Source organism: Amblyomma americanum, chromosome 4, assembly GCF_052857255.1.
Source record: "Amblyomma americanum isolate KBUSLIRL-KWMA chromosome 4, ASM5285725v1, whole genome shotgun sequence".
In the NCBI taxonomy this organism is placed as follows: domain Eukaryota; kingdom Metazoa; phylum Arthropoda; class Arachnida; order Ixodida; family Ixodidae; genus Amblyomma; species Amblyomma americanum.
In genome coordinates this window covers 90447539-90472428 of record NC_135500.1, presented here as the reverse complement: position 1 = coordinate 90472428, position 24890 = coordinate 90447539, and the positions used below count along the sequence as shown (strand labels likewise).

The 24890-nt window shown below is 47.4% G+C and overlaps 1 protein-coding gene across 1 annotated transcript in view; it reads right to left on the bottom strand.

The window, feature by feature from the left end:
• Positions 1-2158: 2158 nt before the first annotated feature.
• LOC144128119 (histone-lysine N-methyltransferase PRDM9-like) overlaps positions 2159-24890 on the bottom strand; it is a 58071-nt gene continuing 35339 nt past the window's right edge. Inside the window, exons 4-7 of the mRNA XM_077661204.1 lie at positions 18913-19101; positions 18251-18503; positions 4450-4615; positions 2159-2903 (exon numbers count right to left, since the gene is read on the bottom strand). Of these exons, the coding sequence (XP_077517330.1) occupies positions 2393-2903; positions 4450-4615; positions 18251-18503; positions 18913-19101 (1119 nt within the window). The 3' untranslated portion in view covers positions 2159-2392. The remainder of the gene's footprint in view (positions 2904-4449; positions 4616-18250; positions 18504-18912; positions 19102-24890) is intronic.

Genomic DNA, 24890 nt, shown 5'->3' with positions numbered 1-24890 from the left:
TTGTAGGTGTCCCGCGTGGAAGCATTTTTGGTCGTCTATTGTTTAACATTTTCGTTAACGATCTCTCTAACATTGATCCCTGTACGAGATTCATTATGTATTCTGAAGATTCCACACTTCTCTTCTCCACATCTCCAGATGACCTAACCCTACATGCTAACGACGTGCTTTCTAAGTTGCATGTGTGGTCTATTGAGAACGGCCAGTTAATAAACACTTAAAACTAAAGCTTTACTCTTTCAACAGAAAAACATGAACACTATGTTACCTAGTGATATACTACTAAACAATTTTAAAATCTAAGTTGTACGAACATTTAAATGTTTTGGCGTGCACTTTGATCATAATATGTCCTGGCACTCTCATATAAACTTCCTTATCATCGGTAAACTGTCTCTGGTGCTGGGTCTAGTCCGTTCTGTCAGATGTCTTCCCTTTTCCGTAAACCTCTTAATATATAACGCACATTTACTCACTCATCTAAATTACTGCTGTATAGTATGGGGGACAATTTGCACAAACATTCACAGACTGCTTGACATGCAGAAAAAATTCTTGGCGTCATATGCAATAAGCTTCACGACTTTCATTCTCCTCCCCTTTTCCTTGATCTTAGAAACCTGACACTTCCCGCCTTATTGAATCACCGCCTTGTTTGGTCCTACCGTGAAGACACTAAGAATAGAATAGTTAATCTTCGCTCTCTCGCAAATCTCACAAAATGCGTTGCCCCCTACACTGCTTGAGCTCCGGAGACTTGGTGTATTCCTCATCCGCGAACTAATTATAGTCAACAAATGTTGAACTATAGGTCGCCGAAGTTACTACATGGCATGACTCAAAATAACATCGACATCCACACTTGTTCTTTAAGAAACCTGCTTGAAACATTTTTGTACGCATGTCTGTGTTTCTGTAATAAGCTGTCTACTGCGTTTTTTATTTATTTTCTCTTTTACTGTTTGAATTGTATCTCTTTGGGTTTCTTGCATTGCCTTTGTTTAAACTCTAGTCTATAATCAAGCCTAAACTCTGCCCTGCAGCAGGCGCTGTAACGGTACTTGGGGCCAGTCAAGTTGCCCCTGAGCAGCCTCTTCCGCTTATATCCCCGACAACCATTGTATATCCTTGGTTGTGGAAATAAACTTAAGCTCAAACATGCGCGCATGCCGGCATTCGACATAAATTTTGTGCTCAACAGGATCCTTTCAGGCGCTGTAATGCAGTTCAGCAAGTGCTGGTAGCGGCAAGCAGAAAACGTTCATATTTAGAAAATTAAACTAAGGATCATGGGGAACTTTCTGCAACTAAGTCGAATTGTGAAATACTGATTGCAAGTGCAGATATAATGAAAGCACATTCAACAGCCAGTGACTGCCACACATAGGTTCTGGGCTGAGGCGAGAGAGGAATAAAACAACAGTGGAAAGAAGCTAATGGCGAGGGGCGTAGTACGTGATAGAAATTTTCCAATGACATGTGGGAGGAAAAAAAGCTATGTGAGCTTTCCAGTTGGCGGCGAGAAATTAGCCCGCCACCTATTTCCATTCTTTAGCTTCAGCTCTTTCAGATCTGCGCCATTTTAGAGAACGCTGAAAGCGGCTCCGAGCATCGATAGCCGAGCAGAACAACATCAACAGGACAAGTGTTAAGAGAGCAGTGTCAGTTGACAATTTTGGATGGCCAATTCATCTGCGAAGACCACGCTGACTTCTGCGGCGTTATCCTGCCAATTCAATTCCACTAGTGGGGCGAAGCGAAACTTATCACCTATCATAGTGTGAGCATTTACACTAAAGGAAAAACCCTGTTTTTTTTTTCCTTTCGCTGAAAAAGTACTAATTGAAGGTAGACTGCTACACCCAAGAAAACCGTTCTTATTTTTTTTGTCTGCTTAAGTGTTTCTGTGTTTCTCTAGACGCTATTCTCGTTCGCTTTCTTTGTTTTTATTGAACACTTTAGGAACTACTTTCGTTGATATGGGACGTTATAAAAGTAACAGACCTCCTCATTCAAGTTCCGACACCTTCCACTCTGCGTGACCTGACAAACTATTTCAGCTGTCGAGACCGGAGCACGGGGCCCTTCATTATAGTGCATTAGATAGCTTTTCAAACCCCCCCCCCCCCCCCCCCCCCCCGCACTGTGGCACGCAACATTAAGGGGTGGTCGGCTACTTTTGCCCACGATTGTAACTAGGCTCTTCCAATGGCTTTCAACTCTGTTCGGGTTTGTCCTGCCTCTTGGAGGTCCTCAATCATTCCTTTCTGTCATAAAAGCCTAACTTGGCTTCAATTCACTATTCACTGTGCGTTTTATCTGTCATTCACGTCGGCATTAGGACAGAAGCGCATACCCTTTCCCTCACGTGTGGGCGCATAATAGAGCTTGCTCAGTCCTCGCTGTACTGCGGTTCCTCTTTCTCAGCGGACGAGTGGTGTGTGCGCACGTGGATTCTCAGATTATTCATGTACGCAAGGCCCTTACCACAGTGCGGGCAGTGCAGCGCATACTGGCGGCTGTGAACTACTCTCTCGTGCCTTTTGGTGTCGCTGCGTCTCGCGAACCTCCGCCCACAATGCGAGCAGGCATGGGGCTTCTCTCCCGTGTGCGTCAGTACGTGTTGTTTGAGGACGCCGAGGTGTGAGAAACCCTTTCCGCAGAAGCGACACATGAGTGACGCAAGCATGCCGCCGGACGAGTGCTGCACTTTGCGGTGACGCGCCATATTAAAGGCGCGTCTAAAGCGCTGTCCGCAGTCGATGCACTCGTGAGGTCTCTTCTTCGAATGGGTCAGCAGGTGATTGGTGAGGTGATCCCTCCTTGCAACAGCCTTTCCACATTCCTTGCACACGAAGGTCCGCTCGCCAGTGTGGGTCCGCTGGTGTGTGGTGACATGGGTTCTGTGTGGAAACAAATCAAAGGAGGAGTGGAGAGGGCATATTTACACCGGCATAGTTGACAACGATTATCAGAAAAGCAGGAATAGTTCCTGCATAATACATAAACAACCTAAGCCTATCCAACATCATCGTCTTCATCAGTCTGACTGCACCCACTGCAAGCTAAAGGTCTCTCCCATGTCTCTTCAATTAACCCTGTCCTTCGCCAGCTGCGCCACCCTCTGCCTGAAAACTTCTTAATCTCATCCGCCCGCCTAACACTCTGCCGCCCCCTGCTACGCTCGGCTTCTCTTGGAATCCACTCCGTTACCCTTAAGGACCAGCGGTTATTTCGCCTTCGCATTACATGCCCTGTAAAGCCCATTTCTTCCTCTTGATTTCTTGTAGGATGTCATCAACTCGCGATTGTTCCCTCACCCACTCTGCTCGCTCCGGTCTCTTAACGTTACACCTATAAAGAATTGAGCATAAAGAATTGCGATTTTTGTTCCCTCCAATGCAACTACACGACTCCGCCAAGTTTCTTCTTGTAACAACAAAGTATCGATCGTCTCCAACTCCGTTTATTCCAGACTGAAAATCAATAATTCCAGAAAAGAATAGCAGACGGGTGAGCAAGGCTCAGGATGTAATACCGAGCAGGAGCACTATAGTCAGAGTGCTGTAATTAAATTCCGTCAACGGTACAGCGCACCAACTCCTGGTCTTGCCTCCTGGCTGGTCTGAAAGGTTTTTTTTTTTTATACGGCGATTTTCGCTGCAAAGCCCGTCAGAATGCAAATTGCATACAAGGTAAGGCATATCGCGACGAGGAATAGTAAATTATTTGTGGATGCGGTAATTGTTTTTTCACATAAGTTAGAAGCAAAATTGGGTTGTATTCAGTTGCTTAAGCAAGAAATTTTCGCTCGGATTTCAGAATGCCACCAAACAGTCAGCACAATCACCAGAGAAAATGAGAAATGGCTTCCATCGTGTAAATGGTATAAAAAACGAATAAAAAAGTGTTCTTGCAAAATTTGGACTCCTACGCGTTCCAAATCTGTGCTCTAATCAACTTTGTCATAGAAGAAACGGAAATCAGCGGTGTTCACTGTGCATTTACACGTTCTCATTAATATCCTATATTCCACGTGCTGACGGAGCTGGGTTGCTGCGCTGTACCGTCGACGGTTCAAAAACACGTGAAAAAACAGTTCCAACGTGACGGGGCACAGAAGAGAAGGAAGATACAACACGCGCGCCGCCTTCTGCGTAAAGCGCCTTCCTACTCTTCTGTGTCCCGTCCAGTGCGTGCTATTAGTGCGTAAGCATTAATTCGACGTTCACCAACGCGTAGAAATATCGCCCATTTTCTGTTGTATGTCTTCTATGTGGAACTAATTATGTGGTTATAGCTCCGGCGGCAGATATTCTTCTGCGCGCTCATCAGCGTCTTCTACGCAGCAGAAATCCCTGCTTGCGCACTAATTCGAAAATACAAAAAAATTTCTATTTTTTTCTGTAGCATGTCAAAACAACAATGGGAAGACATAATTTGGCTTACTTGTTATCGCTGGTATAGGGGCAGTATCTACAGCTGTGCCTCCCTTCCGGCTTCTGCGGGTGGTTGGTCTGCCGATGCTTCTCCAGAAGCTCTTGTGCGGAGAACAGGACACCGCATGTCTCGCAGGGGAAGGCCGGAACAGGAGCAGAATTAGTGTTTTCACCCTCTGAAAAGAGATCAGAGTAGAGAGCGATCTCCTGATTAACACCGAATACTTGGGAGGCTTTTCATTTTAGCACTGCTCTTTCTCTATTCCGCAGAAAAGCACATCGGTGACGCACGGCAACCAAACAGGAGAAGTATATAGTCTGTCAGAACCTCTGTTTTTCTTCTTTTTTTGAAGAAAGAATGGAATGAAAACTTCATGCCACTGGATTCTGTAAAATAATTACGACGGCTCATCCTTTGGAAATATTCACGTGACGTCGCAGGCGCCATTTTGTTGTACAGCACACAGCTTCAGCGGCAAACACACCGGGTGCCTTTCGCTCGGGTGCCCCATGTACACCAATATGGTGGTCTCTGATGCTCGGGTGAATTCTCCCTATACTGCTGCTCCTACAAACAAAAACCTTGCCCGCAATTTAATTAAAGCACGATTATAGATAGGGTGATAGAGAGCGCATTGATTGAGTGTTCATTACACCTTTTGTTTCCTAACACCACCCAATCCTCTCCCCTTTTCCTATTCTGAGTTTACGCAAGTGCGGGGGGGGGTTAATTTAAGTTCGTTCACTTCAAAACGTATCTTTATCTTCTGACCAGGATAGATTTGCTTGCAAGAAAATATATAGGATGGTAGCAAAATATTCAAAGTTGGCTGGCGCACTTGAATTACCGTATATACACGATTGTAAGTCGACCCTTTTTTTGAAATTTAAAATTGGAAGTGGGGGGTCGACGTACAATCGAAACGAAACCTTGAACTGCCAATAAAAGCAAGAAAAACAATCTATCAGGGACGCTACTGCATTGTTAGAAGTTTTTGTTTGCTGTACGGCTCCAATCGTAGCATTCAGGTATTCCGCGGGCTTCTTGGCCAGAATTTTTCATTTTTTATTTTTCCTGCGCACACCGTTACCCACCGCGATGGTTCAGTGCTACTGAACAGGATACCCGGGTTAGAACCCGACCGCGGCGGCAGCGTTTCGATGGAAGCGAAACGCAAAGGCGCCCGTGTGCTGTGCGATGTCAGTACAGCAGGTTAAAGATCCCCAGGTGGTTGAAATTATTCGGGAGCCCTTCACTACGGCACCTGCTTCTTCCTTTCTTCTTTCACTCCCTCCTTTATCTCTTCCCTTACAACTGGGTTTCCGCCAATATTTGAGACAAATACTGCGCCACTTCCTTTCTCCTAAAACCAATTTCATTTCATTTCACTCGCGGGACGGGCCGCTGTCCCGCTGTTCCAATCGCGGAGTCTGCGCCAGCGCCCGGGAGTGTCGCTAGCTGATGGAAGAGCCGCTATTTCAGTTGGTTGCGCTATACGTAACAGCGGCGCTTCTGGGGAATGCCGATGTTTGCTGGAAGAGCCAACGCCCCGACACCTATCACTCTTTGTTTATTGGTGCTTGGAGTTGGTGCTTTTGACTCGACTGCCGGCCGCGTGCTTCGCCATGAGCTCTCCAGGTTCGAAAAGCATTCGGCGCTCATTCACTGCAGCGTTCAAGAGGGAGGCCATCATTTACGCCGAAGGAACCAACAACTACGCGGCGGGCCGCAAGTTCGACGTTTCTGAACGGTTGGTGCGGGAGTGGCGGAATCAGCGAGACAAAATTTTCGATTGCGACTCCAAGCGAAGAGATTTCCGCGGGCCGAAGTCGGGACGCTTTCTGGAGCTGGAGGTCAAGCTTGCACCGTATGTCACCGAAATACGTGATCGGTCCCTTCCAGTGACATGCGAAATGATCACGCAACAAGTCCGGGTCTTTGCTGCGGAAGCTGGAATACTCCGAACAGACTTCAAAGCCAGCAGGGCTTGGGCTTCGAAATTTATGAAGAGGGCTGGCTTCTCTCTTCGTCGGCGTACTAGTGTATGGCAGAAGCTGCCTGCTGCTTACGAGGAGAAAGTTCTCGCCTTCCATAGGCCCTACCTCAAGCTCCGCAACTCGCGGCGATACCTGCTCGGCCAAATCAGCAATGCGGAATAGACTCCCGTCTACTTCTACACGACGAGCAACACAACAGTGAGCGTGAGGGGAGCTCGCGAGGTTAAGCTTCTCACGACAGGAAACGAGAAACTTCGGTTCACTGCTATGCTATCATGCTTGGCAGATGGCACAAAGCTCCGACCTTACATTGTTTTCAAAAGAAAAACTATGCCAAAGCAAATGTTCCCGAAAGGTGTGATTGTGCGAGTGAACGAAAAAGGCTTTATGACGGACGACTTATTTATTGATTGGTACCGTCGGGTGTGGCTTTTGAAGCCAGGGGCATCCCTCAAAAATCGCAATCCGAACCTCCTCGTGCTGGACTCATTTCGCGGCCACCTTACCGCGAAAATGTAGGCAGAGCTCCGAAAAGAAGATACAGATATGCTGGTGATTCCCGGCGGTCTGACGGGGCAGCTGCAGCCGCTAGACGTCGGCATTAACGAGTCATTCAAGGACTTGCTCCGGCGTGAGTACAACGAGTGGCTGGCGGAAGAAGGGCGGGAACTTACGCCAACGTGGACGTGAAGAGAGCCTCCCTGGCGGCTGTGTGCGGGTGGGTGATCTCAGCTTGGGCGGCCGTTCCACGCGATGTCGTGGTGCGGTCATTTAGGAAGTGCGGGCTTTCCATGAGGGACGATGTGCTCTGGGATCGCAGCGGCGCCGACGACGACGACAGCAGTACCACTGAAGATGACTCAAGTGAGGATGAATAGCCCATCTATGCAATAAATTTTCGTTTTTGAAACGATCCACACGTATTTTTTTTTTTCGGACATGCGATTGGGGGGGGGGGGGTCGATTTACATTCGCGTACACTTTTTCTTTTCGGACATGCGATTTGGGGGGGGGGGGGGGAAGGTCGGCTTACGTTTGAGTCGACTTACAATCGTGTAATTACGGTACAACTTTTTAGCAAAGTGGACAATTGTAGTTAACTTCCCGAGCTCGCAATTGAAGTTTAAATGAGCTGCTTTGAAAATAATTATTAAGTGGGTGATTAGTCAGTAATGAAAGCTAACGAGTGTTCATATCGCGTACAAGTCTGCAAGCGAGCCAATAATTTATAAATATTTCTTTCGAGCGTTACCACTTGTTGGGGTGGTAGTGGGGGCAATAATTCCTTCCTTCATGACCCCAACTATTCGGAGAAGTCACAGTGGGAGACCAGGGTGACGACATTGCGACCAGTTCCAGAAACAAGTGACGCACTCTGGAAAGCCTAGGGGCAAGAAAAGTCGCGGCCAGCCACCCCGCGACACGCTTCCGAACGCAGCTGCGATGAGAGCAAAGGCAACATTCTGACGCTGCGGATGCAGTGCCAGTATAAGTTAGGCACATATGGTGGAATCAGCGAAACTTACGTAGGATAAGACAAAGGTGCACACAAACAAACATGTGCATTATGTACCAACTAGCCCAGCAATTCACTCTATCGAAATAAAATAGGCATATGTGATAGCGTGGTTTAAGGTGTGCGTGCGCCAAACGCTATTTCATATGGAGCATTACATTACCTTTGCTTTGCGTGCCCTATTTTCCCAGTTTATCGTACGCGGCTTTTGCGTGTTCTAAAACATATTTTACAAAATCGCGGCGAAAATTGAACCAGGACCCCTCGGACCCTCGCCTAGGACTGAATTCGTCGTCTTTACTCTCCTCTTCTGTGCATTCAATGGCCATAAGTGGGGCACCGGGCTTTTGTTTCGTCTCATCTCATATATAACAAAACCGATGAGCAATAAATTTGCTTTATTTTTACTTAGACTGATGATTATGCCTCCTGTAGTCTCAAAAATGGGTGTCGATTAGTTGGCAAAAATTATTCCAATTCTAACAACCAGATGGCGCCACTAGTCTGAGCTTATCGTTACATACGTTGCATACGCTGAACTAAATGTGTTGATGTGACAAATCGCGTAACGCGCCGCAATATACGTGCGTTTAGCGTACACAAACGATCATGCGCTTATGGTACGCAGACAGCGTAAATTATACTCTTTTCGAACCTTAACTGTGTACGCCGCGAGCAGACGAAAGCACACAGTTATGCGCAGAGGATCACATTTAACGTGCTCTCGTGATTGGCTAAGGAGGTCTCCGCCTTTGTTAGTGCTGCAAGTTAGCTACGGGATGCTGTTGTTTTTCCGTCGAGATGATGTACTTGTGCCTGAATGGGGTCCCAAAAATCACTACATAGGTTTGCATAATTGATTTCATAGACTCAATAATAATTAGTTTTTGGGGAAAGGAAATGGTGCAGTATCTGTCTCATATATCGTTGGACACCCGAACCGCGCCGTAAGGGAAGGGATAAAGGAGGAAGTGAAAGAAGAAAAGAAGAGGTGCTGTAGTGGAGGGCTCCGGAATAATTTCGACCACCTGGGGATCTTTAACGTGCACTGACATCGCACAGCACACGGGCGCCTTTAGCGTTTTTCCTCCATAAAAACGCAGCCGCCGCGGTCGGAGTTGAACCCGGGAACTCCGGATCAGTAGTCGAGCGCCCTAACCACTGAGCCACTGCGGCGGGTTTCACAGACACAACGAACTTGGTTTCATGGTTCCCAAAAACGCTGGTTTTACAATTCCGCATGAAACCAAGTTCGCTGGGTATACGGAAAGGATTGTGTATAGCATACCATTCAGTTTCGGAAATAAATGTTTAGGTAAAAGTTGAACGCGCCTAAATGTCCGCCTTCGTGAACATCGTTATAAAGTCCAAGAAAAGAAGGGTGGTTTCCCTGATGGGAATTGCATGAAATGCAAATAGAAGATCAAAACTACAAAGTAACTATGAAGAATGCACTGTCGTCACTAGGAATGGTTGAGAACTGACGCACAAAATCATTGAGCTAGAAGTCATAGATAGCTTAGGTGACACGTGCATCGGTAAACTATCGGGCTAGAGCTCTCAAAGAAGTAGAATGTCTAAGAAATCACTGAACAGTTCGTCTAAGGGCTCTTCGTAATGTATGGCCACGTCGTGTATATCACTCGCTGTTCACTATAAACAATTGGAAGTTAGCTCTCGTGGGTGTGCTTTCTTTTTCCTGTGTGATGTTGCGTTATCTCCGTGTTATGTTAGCAGTACTGTTCCTCACGGACGGCAGATCACCTACCGCTGATGGTTTGAGCCCTTGCGAGCGGGTGGCCGGGTGCAAATATTCTATCAAAAATTAAATGGCTGCGGTTTAGCCCGGGTTAAACCTGGAGTGACTCGATAGCTACATCTGGCCGAGTGGAGCTCGCTCAGTAGAATTGCAAAGTCAGTCTTTCGCCACTCCTTTTCGCTGGGAGTTCCTACTTCATCTTCGTCCCTGGACGAGGATACACTCTGTCCCCCTCTCCACTCCACCCCACACTCGGTTTCGTCGGCGCACCGCGTCGCGGCAGCTGCTCCACACCATGTGACCAGCCACGACGCTGCCACAAAGCTCAAGGGGGCCCACGCAGCTGAAGAGGTGCCAGGATGAAGGCTCGAAGTGCTATCGTCATTTAGCTATCGCAACAATAACAGTGTTACCGATAGAACTCTCCACTCTCCCTATCCAATCCAACAATCACACTGGGCCACTTCGATTTACCGCGCTCGGGCAGCCCGCTGGCTGCCGGCAAGTTCGCCCCTGACACGAAAGAGCATGATGGTCACAAGGGCTGGCATCCCCCAGAACCAGCCTGCCGGCAATCACGGCGGCAACTGCACCACGAATCACGGAGGGAAGATGCTCTCCGTAGCTTTGCGTTCTGCTGCGTCTTGTTGCTACGCACGCGTACGGTAGAAATAGGCTACCTGGGAACGAAAACAATTACCTGAAGTTATTGAGGGCTGCATAAGAATGCAGAACAAACATCCCATCGCGCTCGCACCTGTATACATCGGCGGCGACGCCGTGGTCGTGTGCTTTCGGTGCGCTGTGTGCTGAGAAAGCTTCGAGAAATCCTCAAAAGCATTCAATCAGCAATCGCAATCTAACACCTTTCAGTCGAAATTATATCGAGGGAAAAAGTGCCCATGTGTTCCTCATGAAACCACTCACCACACTCTCGGATTATCGCGTGTTATTTTAATACGCAGTTTGACTGGTATGACCGCAGACGATCGACCCTGCACGGCGAGTGATTCAGCGCTGTGGTCATTGCCATTTCTAGATTCGTGGGCTGCTTCCTGCGGGCCGTAATCAGAAAAGAATCGAGATTCGGGATACGTTTCGTTCAACTGTGGTCTGTCGGCCACCGAATTTTGCTGCCGGTTAGAAATGCACGCATAATCATTGATAAAGGCGCATATCAGCTGGTTGAACGTTCATCTGTAGCAAACGGATATCCTGTACAAACTTTTCTGCGTATCGTATCCGCAATGCTACAGGTTTACAGAAGGACTGAGCATCAAGTTGTACGGCAATCGCAGACGACGGAATCAGCTCTCGTTTCGGCTGCCAAAAGTGCACCTGTGGCACCACATATATGCTCTCACACATTCCTCGAGCAATGTGCTCGACGGGACTTTTAATAAGGGACATTTTTTACTCAATAAAGCATTTCTCAAAGCAGTTCAAACCTTTTCACTGCTCAGAACGCCGTGAAGGACATACGCTGCCGTATCGAGCTACACGTGCCTAACGAAACATTCCAGAACATTCCTATATGCACGCGTACTGGGAGCTAGAATCTGTGGCCGCTCTCGAGAAAGGCCTCGAACACCTTCTCAATATCAGCTGGTCGCACAAAATTAACAGCCGATATCATTTGGGAATAACTATGCTATCGTAACATGAAGCGACTACTTGTGCTTGCGAGGTGGTCATACCAACGACTGCGATCACACACATGTAAGCAAAAATAAAAAATAAATGAACAGCCAGAACAACCACAAAGGTGCTATTGCAGGAGACACAGATGATATGCACCGCGGACGAGTTGAAAAAATCGCCTCCATCGCAAAATCATCGCATGAAGGACCGCGGTCCTCCTAGTTCATATAAAAATGGCGCGTGCGCTTCCCGCTACCATACACCATCACACCGTCGTCTCCTTGTAGCCCGAGTGCTGCCAGCACGTCACGTCGTCACGTCACAAAACAAGGCCCACAGTCGCCGCCACTTACGTTGGGGTTGGTGGAATCACGGCCGGGATTACCTAGCAGAAGTAAGCTTCCATTGATCAATACACGCTTTTTCGGCTGCTAAACGCTGGAATAACAGCAGACACTTTACGGCGCAGTTATTTAGAGCCAATAGGCATTAACCAGCTTTGTAAAGATTGTTTATAGGTACTAATACCAGCCACTGTGTCGCGTTCTCGTCTTTCTTAGTAAGCGTTTATCTTTGTACATTACATTAAATAGTTTTACCTCTGTTTTAAAACGTTTACCTTCCTTATTTCTGCACCTACAATTTTATGGACCGCAGCTATACTAGGAAATGAAGCACCCTCAATTAGCTTCACAGTTGCGTATGTAGTTTCATTGCGGACACCTGTATTTGTTTTAATTTCGCTCTCATGACAAACATATACACTTCCGGTGTCCAACTAATTACAGCGGAGCAAGCAGATGTCTTCGTTTGCGGATTTGGGACTTCGTGAGAGGTCGAAGCAGCTGGTCTCAATGCTCGCAAGCAGATTCACCGCTGATTTCTTGCTGTTTTGCTACAGATAGAATGGAGAATTTGGTGCCCGTTTTCACTATCGGCGTCTTTACAAAGTAAACGGGCATGATAAAGTCAGCTTCTACTAGAACTGGATGTTTGATGCCTGGAGTTGGGTCTTCAATATGTACGGCCAACCAGGCGTTCATTTCCTTAGATAATATGCCAGAATATATCTTGCTGGTTACATATTTCGTCAAGTTTAGAATCTTATCCACCTCCGGCACTTTTCGAAATACTTCGGCAGATTCTTTAAGCGCGTTTTTCAAAGCAGCAGACTCAAGACGTGTTCGCTTTGAGTCGAGGACGTCCCTTGAGGTGCATGGCTTAAAAAGATCAGGGGAATTCTGGAAACTTTTTTGGATTGTGCCTGTGCCAAAGCGCCGCAGTTGTTGTCCTGTCTGTAAGCTCGTCAGTGTGGGAGGCCTGTCCCACGATGTCGGCCTCAATAAAATTAAGTTCGCAAGCCTAGAGGCGCGTTCAATTTTGTTAAACAGCAGCTGTAACTTGACGAGGAAGCTATCTCTTGAAGTGCTGCATTTCTTTGCTTACAACTGTAACAAGCTTCTTAGATTACAGACGCTTTTCTATAATGCAGCGTTAAGTCTATCCTATTTTTCAGGAGAGACTATTATTTGGGGACGTTCCAAACACCTTACAGTAGAACTAGTGCGGTGACAACGAAATCTGCTCGTCGTATAGCCCTAATCCAGGAGTTCTGGTCTTCATCCCAGGGAAACTTCAAAACGTGGTTTTTGGGCTCCGGTTTACAATTAATCCGGCAACTGGGCAAGCAGCACTTGTTAGCATAACCTAACAGGAGCGTAATCCGCAATCCACTTCATTTAAAGCAGTACCACATCACCTCGATGGACACACAACCGCAAGCGCAGCGCAAGGCATAGATTATGCCTGCACGGTCAACGTAAAGAAAAAAAGTTCGTTCGGATTCCGAAAGATGTCGTGACGTGCCACGACTTTTCTTGCCATGAGGCAATAAGTGAGTGTCACGTGTTTGCGGAGCCGATCGCATTGTCGTCGACACACACGATGCAACACGCGTGCATCTCTCGTGCCTTCGAAACATGCTGCACCGAACTGTCAAAGCTACCGCTCTTTGCGCTGCCTGCATCCGCGGCAGAAAAGAAGTGCGTTATTTGTGGTGAGTGAAACATAGTAAATGCTTTCTCTGTAGGCTTACCACATGACACATTTGTCGTGACCTGATTAAATGCACTGTTATTGCTGACAACACGCAGTCGCTTTCTCGTGCCATTGACCACACGGGCACAAAACAAGTGCGGAGTAACACGCCTTCGTTTATTTTCTCGTCCGGATTACTTCAGTACCTTTCACAGCGTTGCACCTAATGTATGAAACGGAGTACACCTAGGCCTCTTTTGAGAGACGTAGCTCGGGAGGGGGGGGGGGGGAGGAACCGCCAGAAGGGCCTAAGTTCTTTAGAGGGTGTTGATCTGGCTGCCCGCTGGCAGTCGAAACCGCCCAGTTAGAGAACAAGAAACGCGTTCGGGGCGGCCACCGGAAGTGCGCGGAGCAGCCCTAGAAAAAAAAAGTGAAGGAAGAGAACGTTGCGGCCGCAGCAGTTTCTGTCTAATAACTTATACCTCTGTCACACGCGAGTTTCAGTGTAAAATCGAGTCGCGGGCCTTCGAAATTTTCAATCGCCATTGAACTTGAAGGAGTTTTGTTGCTGCTAAACGGCAAATTTCAGTGGCCATTGAAATAGTTCTCGTGTCTAACGCCAAACTTGTGTGGAGCCACGATAACTACTTTGGATTTTGCAAAAATAACAAATATTTGATAAATGTACACTAAATGCTGAAATACACGCATCTGCGCCGGTTGTTTAAGCCCCCTTTAAATTGCACGTACGCGACGGACAGATGTAGAGAGATGCAGACACTGCTGCAGCCACCCTAATACAAGACGAGCTGAAACCAAGCCAGTCCAACTGCGTTGGCGCATTGCTTGGTCCCACTAAGGCCTGGTAAAGGGGGGTGGGAGTTTGTCAAGCTGCTGTTCAGCAGCTTTTTCATACATCCCCCCATGTTTTGAACAAACATGAAAATAAACCGTATTCGTATTCGTAAATCGCCTTGATATCTGAAAAACAAGATCTATTTTTCCCTTGAAACTTTATGCGAGGGTAAAATAGGCATGTTGAAGGCGAATACAACAGCTTAGAACATGACATTGCTTTGAGGGATTTGCGACGAAGCTGTTATCGCTGTGAAGCGGACGGGCAGGGCGCCGCCATGTTCTCAACGCTAAGTACGCAAGCAACACAAAGACCGAAACGCAAAATTAATGCGCTTAAAACAAGTCTGATTCACTATTAAAGTTATTGTGCGGACTGCTTGCATTTGTGTTTAGGTGAATAATGTTTGTCCATGCTTTTGTTCCGTGAATGTGTCGTGAACGAAAGTGCGCTTGCCGCCACTCGAAGCAACGCTAGCAACCTTGGACAGCGCTCGAAGGCCCTCGAAATCTTGAGTTCCGCGCTGCTCTGTTGACTCGATAGACTATTGACCCGATGGCCATTGAAAGTGCCCGTGTAGCAGCGCTCGATCGCCTCTGAGTCGATAGGCTATCAGTTCGAGGGCCTTTGAAATGCCCGTGTGACAGAGATATTAAAGGGACTCTGAAACACAATTCGAGGAGAGGACATGAATTCCCTCAATCACTGCATTGTGTTGTCATGAGCAGCTCAGCCAAACAATTCTCTTCTACCGGCAGGATACAACACACAATTACGCGCGAAAGTTAGCGAGCCCTTCCCGGCGACTTTTTCATGCTCGCACCCTTCTCTATCGCTCGCATCCACGCATACATGTTGAGAGATGGCTATTGTTTAGATTCTTTCAGACGTCAGGCAGCCAGCAAGGCTGCGGCCAATAAGCCGCGTAGCTCCGGCGGGTCAGGAAGCTCTTCCACGGAGGTGGGGCCGGCGGAGGAGCGCCGACCTTCCAATGTGCAAAAAGTGACGAGAGGAGAGGGAAAAGCGCGAAGACGCTGAAATTCAAATTTTGACTACAGATAGTTCTGGTTCTACAAAACGCATTAACAAATTCTCCGTGGACAACATTCATGAATCGGCGTGCTTTGACATCCCAGGTAAACCGCAACTTTATTAGAGCCCCTTTCCAAGCCCCTTTAAGCACCCGAGCTGCAGCCGGCAGAGGTGAAAGGGAAATGGAGGGGAAAGCGAGAAGTAAATATAAAGAGGACCGAGAGCAAGAAAGAACAGGAGAGAGCTTTTTACAATATTTACAAACTACAAAACAGTTATCAATTTCGCGCCGCTCGCTCGTCAATGTCCAGGTTCTGTTCGCAAATATTTGCGCGCGAGCGGCCACTGTGCGCGTTTATTTGCAGAAAAATAAACTACATACACGGCCGCACGCACGGCAAGTGGCCTGGGCCGCCCAGCCGCGCGTACCGTCCGAGGTAGCACCCACGGAGCGTTCATATCACGCGTGCACTACTTGGTGAAGAGCAAGCGGAAGTCAAGTCCGGCTGCTCGATCTACGCACAGACGATCACCATTGTTTTGTCACAGGTGCGCGCACAGCCGTGGGGCAACAGGAGCGACGCGAGGATGTGCGGGATGATTGCCAGTGCTCTGTAGGCCGCGAGCATCTCGCGAAGCGGCACTGGATAAGCTGTGGAGCGAAAGAGCATGTGCTCCAGTGCTAAGGCTGACGCCTTATTAAACTGAAAACAAACTTTGTGCAATCATACAAAACATTCCTGATGAATATGTGCAGCTATGATGTGTTGTTTTTTTTCGTTTTTCTCAGGTTGTGTACGCGCTTTTCTTTATGCCTGTTGAGAATCCTATTTTTATTTTATGAACGCAGTGTGTCGTCTTCGCGTGCCGCTTTTGTACTTTACAATATTGTGATGGACCCGAAACTAGCCTTGAGCTATGGGTCCAATATCATTGTGCGTAACTGTTAATTCATTTTTAATGAAATATTTGACTCCACGCAGTTCATTTTGCACTAAGCAAATCACCCCTTGACCAAAGAGTGGCAGCTATAGGACAAGCGTAGTTCAGTTCGAGACCGACCCATTCTCGCCGTTATACGTTCGTGTACCAGACGTGTTAGATAAACTTAGCAACCGATATCCTGCGCGAGTGGAAAAATCCACTACGAAACTAGTGTCGAGAGTCGACTTAACTTTTATCATTATCATCATCATAAGCCAGACTACGCCCCCTGCAGACTACGCGCACTGCCTCTCCCATGTCTCTCCAGTTAACCCTGTCCTCTGCGAGCTGCACCCACCCTATACGAGCGAACTTCTAAATCTCATCCGCCCAGCTAATCTTCTGTGGCCCCCTGCTAGTTTTGCCTTCTATTGGAGTCCACCCCGTTACCCTTAAGGACGAGCGGTTATCTTTCCTTCGCATTACATGCCTTGCCCAAGCCCATCTTTTTTTTTATTTCAAATAGGAATGTATTTACCCGTGTTTGTTCCTTCACCCCATCCACCCGCTTCCGGTCTACTAAGTTGCACATATCATTTTTTTCCATAGCTCGCAGCTTTGTACTTAACTTAAGCTACACTCTTTTCGTAAGCCTCCACGTTTCTGCCCCGTAGGTGAGTACCGGTAAGATACACCTTTTGCATGTTTTCTTTTTCCTGAGTGATATTGGTAAATTGCCATTCATAATCTGAGAGAGACTGCCACATGCGCATCACCCCATTGTTATCCTTCTAGTTATTTCCCTCTCATGATCCGCATCAGCAGTCACTACATGCCCTAAGTAGACGTATTCCTTTACCACTTCTAGCACTTCGCTTCCACTTGTGAACTGCTGTTCCGTTGCTAGGCTGTTTAACAGTACTTTAGTTTTCTGCCCGCTAATTTTTAGACCCACCGTTCTGCTCCTGCATAACTCATTGATCATGCTTCGCTGTTCATCTCCTGACTGACTCAACAAGGCAGAGTCATCAGTGAATCGCAAATTGTTTTGGTATTCTCCGTTAACTCTGTACCCCAACTGTACTAGTTAAGGCCTTCGAATACCTCCTGTAAACAGGCGGTGAATAGCTTTGGCGAGTTCGTGTCTCCCTGCCTGACGCCCTTCCTAATTATAATTTTGTTGCAGACATTATGGAGGACATTGGCAACTGTGCAGTTGCTACAAATATCTTTCACTATTTTCGCATTAAGGTCTTCTACACTCATAGAGCCTGAACGCTAGCGCGCGAGCGGCGAGAACTTGACTGCATCATGTATTTTGTAAATAATGTACAAAGCTTGCCCCTGCCATTTCTTGCTATCGTTCGCTTCTATACTTCTCCTCGCTATCCTCTCCCTTTCCCTTTCACCTCCGCCGCCTGGAGCTCGGGTGCTAAAGATATTAGATAGCAAATACCGCTGCCGGCAACACTCTTTTCCGTTTTTTTTTTAATTTATTTCTAAATAAACCACTGCTACTACTACTTCTACACTCTGTTTAAGCAGACTGCATGAATGCTGAGGTTTCCATTGAGTCAAATGCTTTCTCGTAATCAAAGAAGGCTATATATAGGGGTCGGCTATATTCTGCACATTTCTTTATCACCTGACTGATAGTGTGAGTATGATCTGTTGTGTAATGTCTTCTAAGAAAGCCTGCCTGACTGTACAGTTAATTGAAGTATAAGATGGCCCTGACTCTATTAGCGATTACAATAGTAAATTCGTTTTTTGGCAACAGACAGTAAGCTGATCGGGCTTTAATTTTTCAAGTCCTTGGCATTTCCTTTCTAAGGAATTAAGATAATAATAGCGTTCTGCCAAGCTTCTGGTGTGCTCGAGGTCATAGCTTAAAGTGTTCTTGCGTTTAAGCACGTCGCTCGGGCATTCTGCACCCGCAGGCATCTTATACCATGGGCATAACATTGATTTATTGTTGCGAGAACGAGGTGATATCACATTGCCCTCCTGAAGTGAACCACATGCGCGAAAAGTGAAGGACCCCTCACCGTCCTCGGGTGGCCGCAAAGCTCGTGGCCTGGTGAGCAGCCCTCGCTCCCGGTCACACGATGGGCTGCATGACACGAGGAGCTCTTCGCCCGTGCAGACAGCCTTGCACGTCCTGTAGTAGATGTTACCTTGGCGCGTGTAGGCCACCAAGTTAGGTTCCCGCGGGCTGGCCGCACAGTTCACGTATCGCATCCAGTTGGAACTGTCGAGTGGACGACCGTCCACCAGGAACTCCTTGCCGTTCTTGCGAACCTGGGAACACCGCGAAGAAACATAGCTGTGTGTCAGGTCATCAGCTCAAGATAAAAAGGCACCATGAAATTCTATTTGGTGACGGTGGAAATTCTCCTTATCCATCTGTGCTGGACACCGCTATCCCGCTGGAAGCAACAATGGAAGACCTAGGTCTGTATATACAGTGTCAAACGTAAACTCGTCCTGGGAAAGTTTAATCAAGAGTACTTGAATGGCAGCGCGTGATATGATCTGCTCTTCGTAGGGGTGGAATACACTCAGACATTTCTCTGGCTCTCATCAGATGGCGACAAAGCCACCGACTAGAATTTATTTCACCTTTAGAGCTATTATAGTAGAAGACAGAAGATTCCTGCGCTCTAAACGCGGTCACGGTGGTTCTAAACAAGCCTCGTAATGGACACACCTGCCAGGTGTAGGCGTTGCTCTCGCCGTTGACTTCCACCCTTAAACCCTCGTAGGGGCCGAAGAAGACCCTCCTGGGTAGCGGTTTTAGCGTGAACACCCCGAACTCGGTGCGCTTGAGGCCGCAGCGGCGGATGAGCAGACCTTTCGGGAGGCTCTTGTTGGCACGCAGCGGATCCCCGGCTTCCACCTGCGAGCGGCACGCCCTCTCGTGGATGCCTGCCGTGGTGCCAGCTTCTGTTTTTCAGAGCATTCACTAGAAAACCACACTCACTACAGTACTTAGCCTCAGTGGAGTTGCAATTTAATACACGAAAACTCTATTCATTTGCATTTGAATGAACGCTGCAATCCTTGGAATCTATGCTGAAAAGAGGTCAACTTGATATGTGATATGTTCGTGGGTAATCATGATAAAACGAAGGGAGCAGTAATTGACTCAGTAACGGTTGTTCGCTGAATCTCGTGGTCAGGGCATACCTCGTCACTGTGAGAAGTGGCTCAATCACACTCACGGCCACTCACACTCACATCCACTCATAATCACGGCCACTCACACACACAACCATTTACACTCACAAACATTTAGTGACGCTCATGTCCACTCGCGCACATTTCCGTTTACTCACTGTTTCCTTGTTTTCGAAAAACGGAAGGAATGAGAGATTTATTGCCCCGGCCGACTACGCTCGAAGCTCCCCTTGCAGGGCCTGGTTCGCACAGATGTGTTGGTGAGCAGCCCAGGGCTCTGTCGGGTTATTTAGCCAAATTTCGCAGTTTCGATGATAGAAAGAAGTGGTCATGTATCACGCATATTCATGTCTCGGACCAATCTCACGCACGTGTACTCCCGCGCTTGCAACTATGATGATGAGTGCGTGTTTAGCATCAGCTAAGATGCTTAGACACGTTTTCGAATGGTGTCCATAGGCGTGCGCACGGTTCTTCATTAAGGGGAGCAAAGTTTCAGCGAAGCGGCCCCTACTTCCCAACTTCCTCTCACCTGGGGCCTTAGGATCAAAAATCAGCGCTAAGTTCAGGAATGATGCAACTGCAAACTATACAAAATATTATTGACTAGTAGTTCATACTTTCATGTGTAACATACGGAGAGGAAAACATTCCCTGCGCCGCTGCGGCCTACTTTAACAACGTGGTTCGGAAGATAATCTCACAATATCTAAATTAACGAAAATATAACTTGAAAAATTTTTTTGTTAACTGGAAAGGAGAACCTGAAAAGATCGCCTCTAATTGAACTGGGAAGTAAACACTTCTTGGAACGAAGCTTCACGGGACCTCGGCCACTAGTTTCGTCAAAAAACCTGCATGCACAGAACAGTGCACTATAAGCAATGAAGGAAAGGGTCTAACAGAAAAAAGAAATGGGGAAGACTTGGCCCCCTGTAGATGATAAGGGGCTAACGCTGCACCTAATTATTCTCACCGTAGTCTGCCGCGTCGTTGGTCGAGGAAACGTCGTTCGTGGAATGATGCGTACAGAGCTAACTTTTTAGCCATTTTGCGATATAAGCCCTTTTGAAACGGCACGTGCAAATCGGAGCGTGCAAACAGAAGATATTCCACTAACATACAGAATTGAAAACACAAAGGCAAAAATTCAAGAAGCCCATTCCACTCGACCAGTGCTGTTGCTCTCGACGCCTGCCGCAAGGTCGCCTATTGACCTGAAATGAGCTGCTTCCTGAAGCCAGCCTTGGTACAGTGGAGGAACTTCAGTAATGAATGGTCGCTCTCGTGTAAGGCCGGTAAGCAGAGAACGTGGCCCACGTGGCGGCGAGACGCGCTCTTGCGAATGAAGCAGGGGAGAGTTCGGAGGCAGTGACAAGGTAAACTCTTTTATTGCGCCCAAAAACAGGGGACCAGTCAAAGGACCGGTTGCGCTGACTTAGAGGAGGTCGGCGGGGATCCTTTGGGATGCCGCGGCCTCCACCGCGCGCTGGATAAGCCAGCGTTGGTCTGCTGGCTTGGAAGTACACAGGAGAGACTCCCACGTCTCTGGGGTGTTTTCGTTGTCTGTATTGTAATGTGTACAAGTCCACACCATGTGTATGAGTGTGGCCGGAGTTGAGCAGTGTTTACACATGGGGACTATCTGTTCCGGAAAGATCCTGCTGTATAAGAGGGGGTGTGGGAAGCTGCCAGTTTGTAGTTTGCGCCATTGGACGGCCTCGCGTCTTGTTAGATCGCGGTGTGCGGGAGGATATGTGCACCTTTCGAGTCGGTAGTGCTGGAGTATGTCCGTGTAAGTGGTGAGCTGCCGAGCCGAGAGTATGATCAGCCACCCTGCTTCCGCTGACACTAATATCCCACGAGGCAGTGACAAGCGAATGTGGGCAAGAAGCAGGCTGACGACCCCGTGGTAGGTGACTATGGGATAGGCTCTAGAAATAGCAGGGGAGAGTTATTAGTTGAATGCGCGGATAGAAATAATTTACGGATCATGAATACTTTCTTCCGCAAAAGAGAAAACAGGAAGTGGACCTGGAAGAGCCCCAATGGTGAAACTAAAAATAAAATCGACTTCATACTATGCGCTAAACCTGGCATAATTCAGGATTTGGCCGTCCTCGGAAAGGTGCGCTGTAGCGACCACCGAATGGTAAGGTCTAGAATTAGCTTAGACTTGAAGAGGGAACGGATGAAGCTAGTGAAGAAGAACATCATTAACGAGTTAGCCGTAAGAGGGAAAGCACAGGAGTTTAGGATAGCGCTGCAAAACAGATATTCGGCTTTAACTGAGGAAGACGATCTTGATGTTCATACTATGCACGATAATCTGACATCAATAATTTTGTAGTGCGCAGTAGAAGTAGGCAGTAGTACAGTTCGACAGGATACCGGGAAGGTATCTCAGGTGACGAAAGATCTAATTAAGAAGCGCCAAAGCATGAGGGCTTCTAACCCTACGGACAGAATAGAACTAACAGAGCTATGAAAGGTAATAGATAAGCGCAAGGTAGCTGACATAAGGAAGTTTAATATGGAGAGAATCGAGCATGCTCTAAAGAACGGAGGTAGCCTAAAAGCAGTGCAGAGGAAACTAGGCATAGGTAAAAACCAGATGTATGCATTAAGAGACAAGCAGGGCAATGTCATTAGCGATATGGATAAGGTAGTTAACGTTGCCGAAGAGTTCTACACAGACCTGTACAGTAGCGAATGTAATCAGAGCGTTAATGAGAAAGACAGCAGTGCACAGCAATGCGTCATCCCGCCAGTAACGAAAGATGAAGTAAAGAATGCCTTAGAAGTAATGAAAAGGGGAAAAGCAGCTAGGGAGGATCAGGTAACAGCAGATCTGTTGAAGGATGGAGGGAACATCGTGCTAGAAAAACTAGCCACCCTCTATACGAAATGCCTTATGACCTCGACTGTACCAGAAGCTTGGAAGAATGCAAACATTATCTGAATTCTTAAGAAGGGAGACACCAAGGACTTGAAAAATTTCAGGCCGATCAGCTTACTATCCGTTGCTTACAAAGTATTTGCTAAGGTAATCGCTAATAGAGTCAGGGCAGCGTTATACTTTAATCAACCAAATGATCAGGCAGGCTTTCGTAAAGGATACTCCACAATAGATCATATTCACACTATCAATCAGGTGATAGAGAAATGCGCAGAATATAACCAACCTCTATACATAGCTTTCATTGATTACGAGAAAGCATTCGACTCAGTGGAAACATCAGCAGTCATACAGGCATTGCGTAATCATGGGGTAGAAGAGCCTTATGTCAAAATACTGGAAGATATATATAGCAACTGCACGGCTACTATAGTCCTCCATAAAGTCAGCAATAAAATTCCAATAAGCAAGGGCGTCAGGCAGGGAGACACGATCTCGCCAATGCTGTTCACCGCATGTTTACAGGAGGTATTTCGAGGCATGAATTGGGAAGAGTTGAGAATAAGAATAAATGGAGAATACCTAAATAATCTGCGATTCGCTGATGACATTGCCTTGCTGAGTCCCTCAGAAGGTGAACTGCAAATAATGATCAATGAGTTAGACAGGCAGAGCAGATCGATGGGTCTAAAAATTAACCTGCAGAAAATCAAGGTAATGTTCAACAGCCTAGCAAGGGAACAACAGTTCACAATTGACAGCGAGAGCATAGAAGTTGTGACGGAATACGTCTACTTAGGGCAGGTAGTGACAGCTGATCCGGATCATGAGTGGGAGATAACTAGATAGATAAGAATGGGGTGGAGCGCATATGGAAAATTCTCGCAGATCATGAGTGGCAGTTTACCAATTTCCCTCAAGAGCAAAGTGTACAACAGCTTTATCTTACCGGTACTCACATACAGGGCAGGAACGTGGAGGCTAACGAAAAGAGTTCAGCTTAAGTTAAGGACAACGCAGCGAGCCATGGAAAGAAAAATGATAGGTGTAACGTTAAGAGACCGGGAGCGGGCAGAGTGGGTAAGGGAACAAACGCGGGTTAATGACATCCTAGTCGAAATCAAGAGAAAGAAATGGGCTTGGGCAGGGCATGTAATGCGAAAGCAAGATAACCGCTGGTCCTGAAGGGTAACGGAGTGGATTCCAAGAGAAAGTAAGCGTAGCAGGGGACAGCAGAAGGTTAGGTGGGCGGATGAGATTAAGAAGTTTTAAGCCAAAGGGTGGATGCAACTGGCAAAGGATAGGGTTAATTGGAGAGACATGGGAGAGGCCCTTGCCCTGCAGTGGGTGTAGTAAGGCTGATGATGATGATGATGATGATGATGATGACGATGATGACAAGCCATCTGCACGCGGTGGCAGCACGTGCACAGTGGCGAGTCGTCGCCGGAGTCTGAAGGGATTAGCGCTGGTGTCGTGCAGTTTGGTGACCCCACCCCCGTGCACACCGGGAGGGAGCGTGGATCGAGTCTCACGCTTGAAGGCCACGGGCTTTGCGGCTGTGCTACTGCCGGGTTGTCCCATGTGGCAGAAATTGACCATTTGCGGAAAAGTTTCTGCGCATGCGTGATGACGGTGCAGCCAGCGCTCCCTATGGGCGATTTGGTTTTGGTTGGAAAACATGAGCCGACCGTGCATTCCTGCGCTGTAGTGCGGCGACTGATGTGAGCTGTAACTGCCATGTAACTGCGACGCTTTTCTATCTAAACTAACCACGCGTTTTGCAAATGCGAGACTTCGAAGTAATAAATGCCGCGACGAGATACAAGACACAAAAGACTAAACCGTTAATGGAGCCAGTAAAGCGCGCATCCAGCACGTTTCGAAACGGGTGTTCCTGCTACATTTCGCGCTTGCTGCCAAGTCTACACAGCTCGGTCGTTCTAGAGGAGTTTTGGCATCGTCGCACGTGCGTAATCGGTGAAAACCTAATGATATATATACTACCTAGTGTGATCATTCACCATAAATGTTACAATGTCAAGCATTCAACACTCCCGCGGCCCGTTAGCACGCAAAGCAACGCTCTGCCGTATCAGCACGAGCCGGGATTGAGATAGTACAACGAGTCGTTTACTAATCTGTTAAGTGTGGCCTGCGGCAAAAGGTGCTGCATGAAGTTAGCAGAATCTCCTGCCCTATAAAGGAAGCACAAACATAAAGGTCTGTGCGCATTAGGGAAGGGAATCGTTACACTCGCCCGCACATAGGCGCACATTCATGCTCATTTTCATTTGGTCATTCGGCGTTCCGATGAGGTAGTAGAGAGCAGGTATTGCCACACATGGTTGTTTTTCAGGCTACAAAGCGAAAAGTCTTCGCACCACCCAGTTTCTAAACACGGAAATGGGATGTTCTCATCCTCTATCACCCTCTTTTGTTATCAAACGCACGTTTCCGGCAGAGAAACAACACTAAAACAACAAAACAAGCGCGCGTTAACTGCTGAACGCTGCCTTGCACATGTTTGCTCGAGAGCCCCTTTCCAACCAGAAGTGCCGGCGGAGCTTCCCTGTTTGCTCGACAGGAGGCGCTCGCTTTTCCGCAAG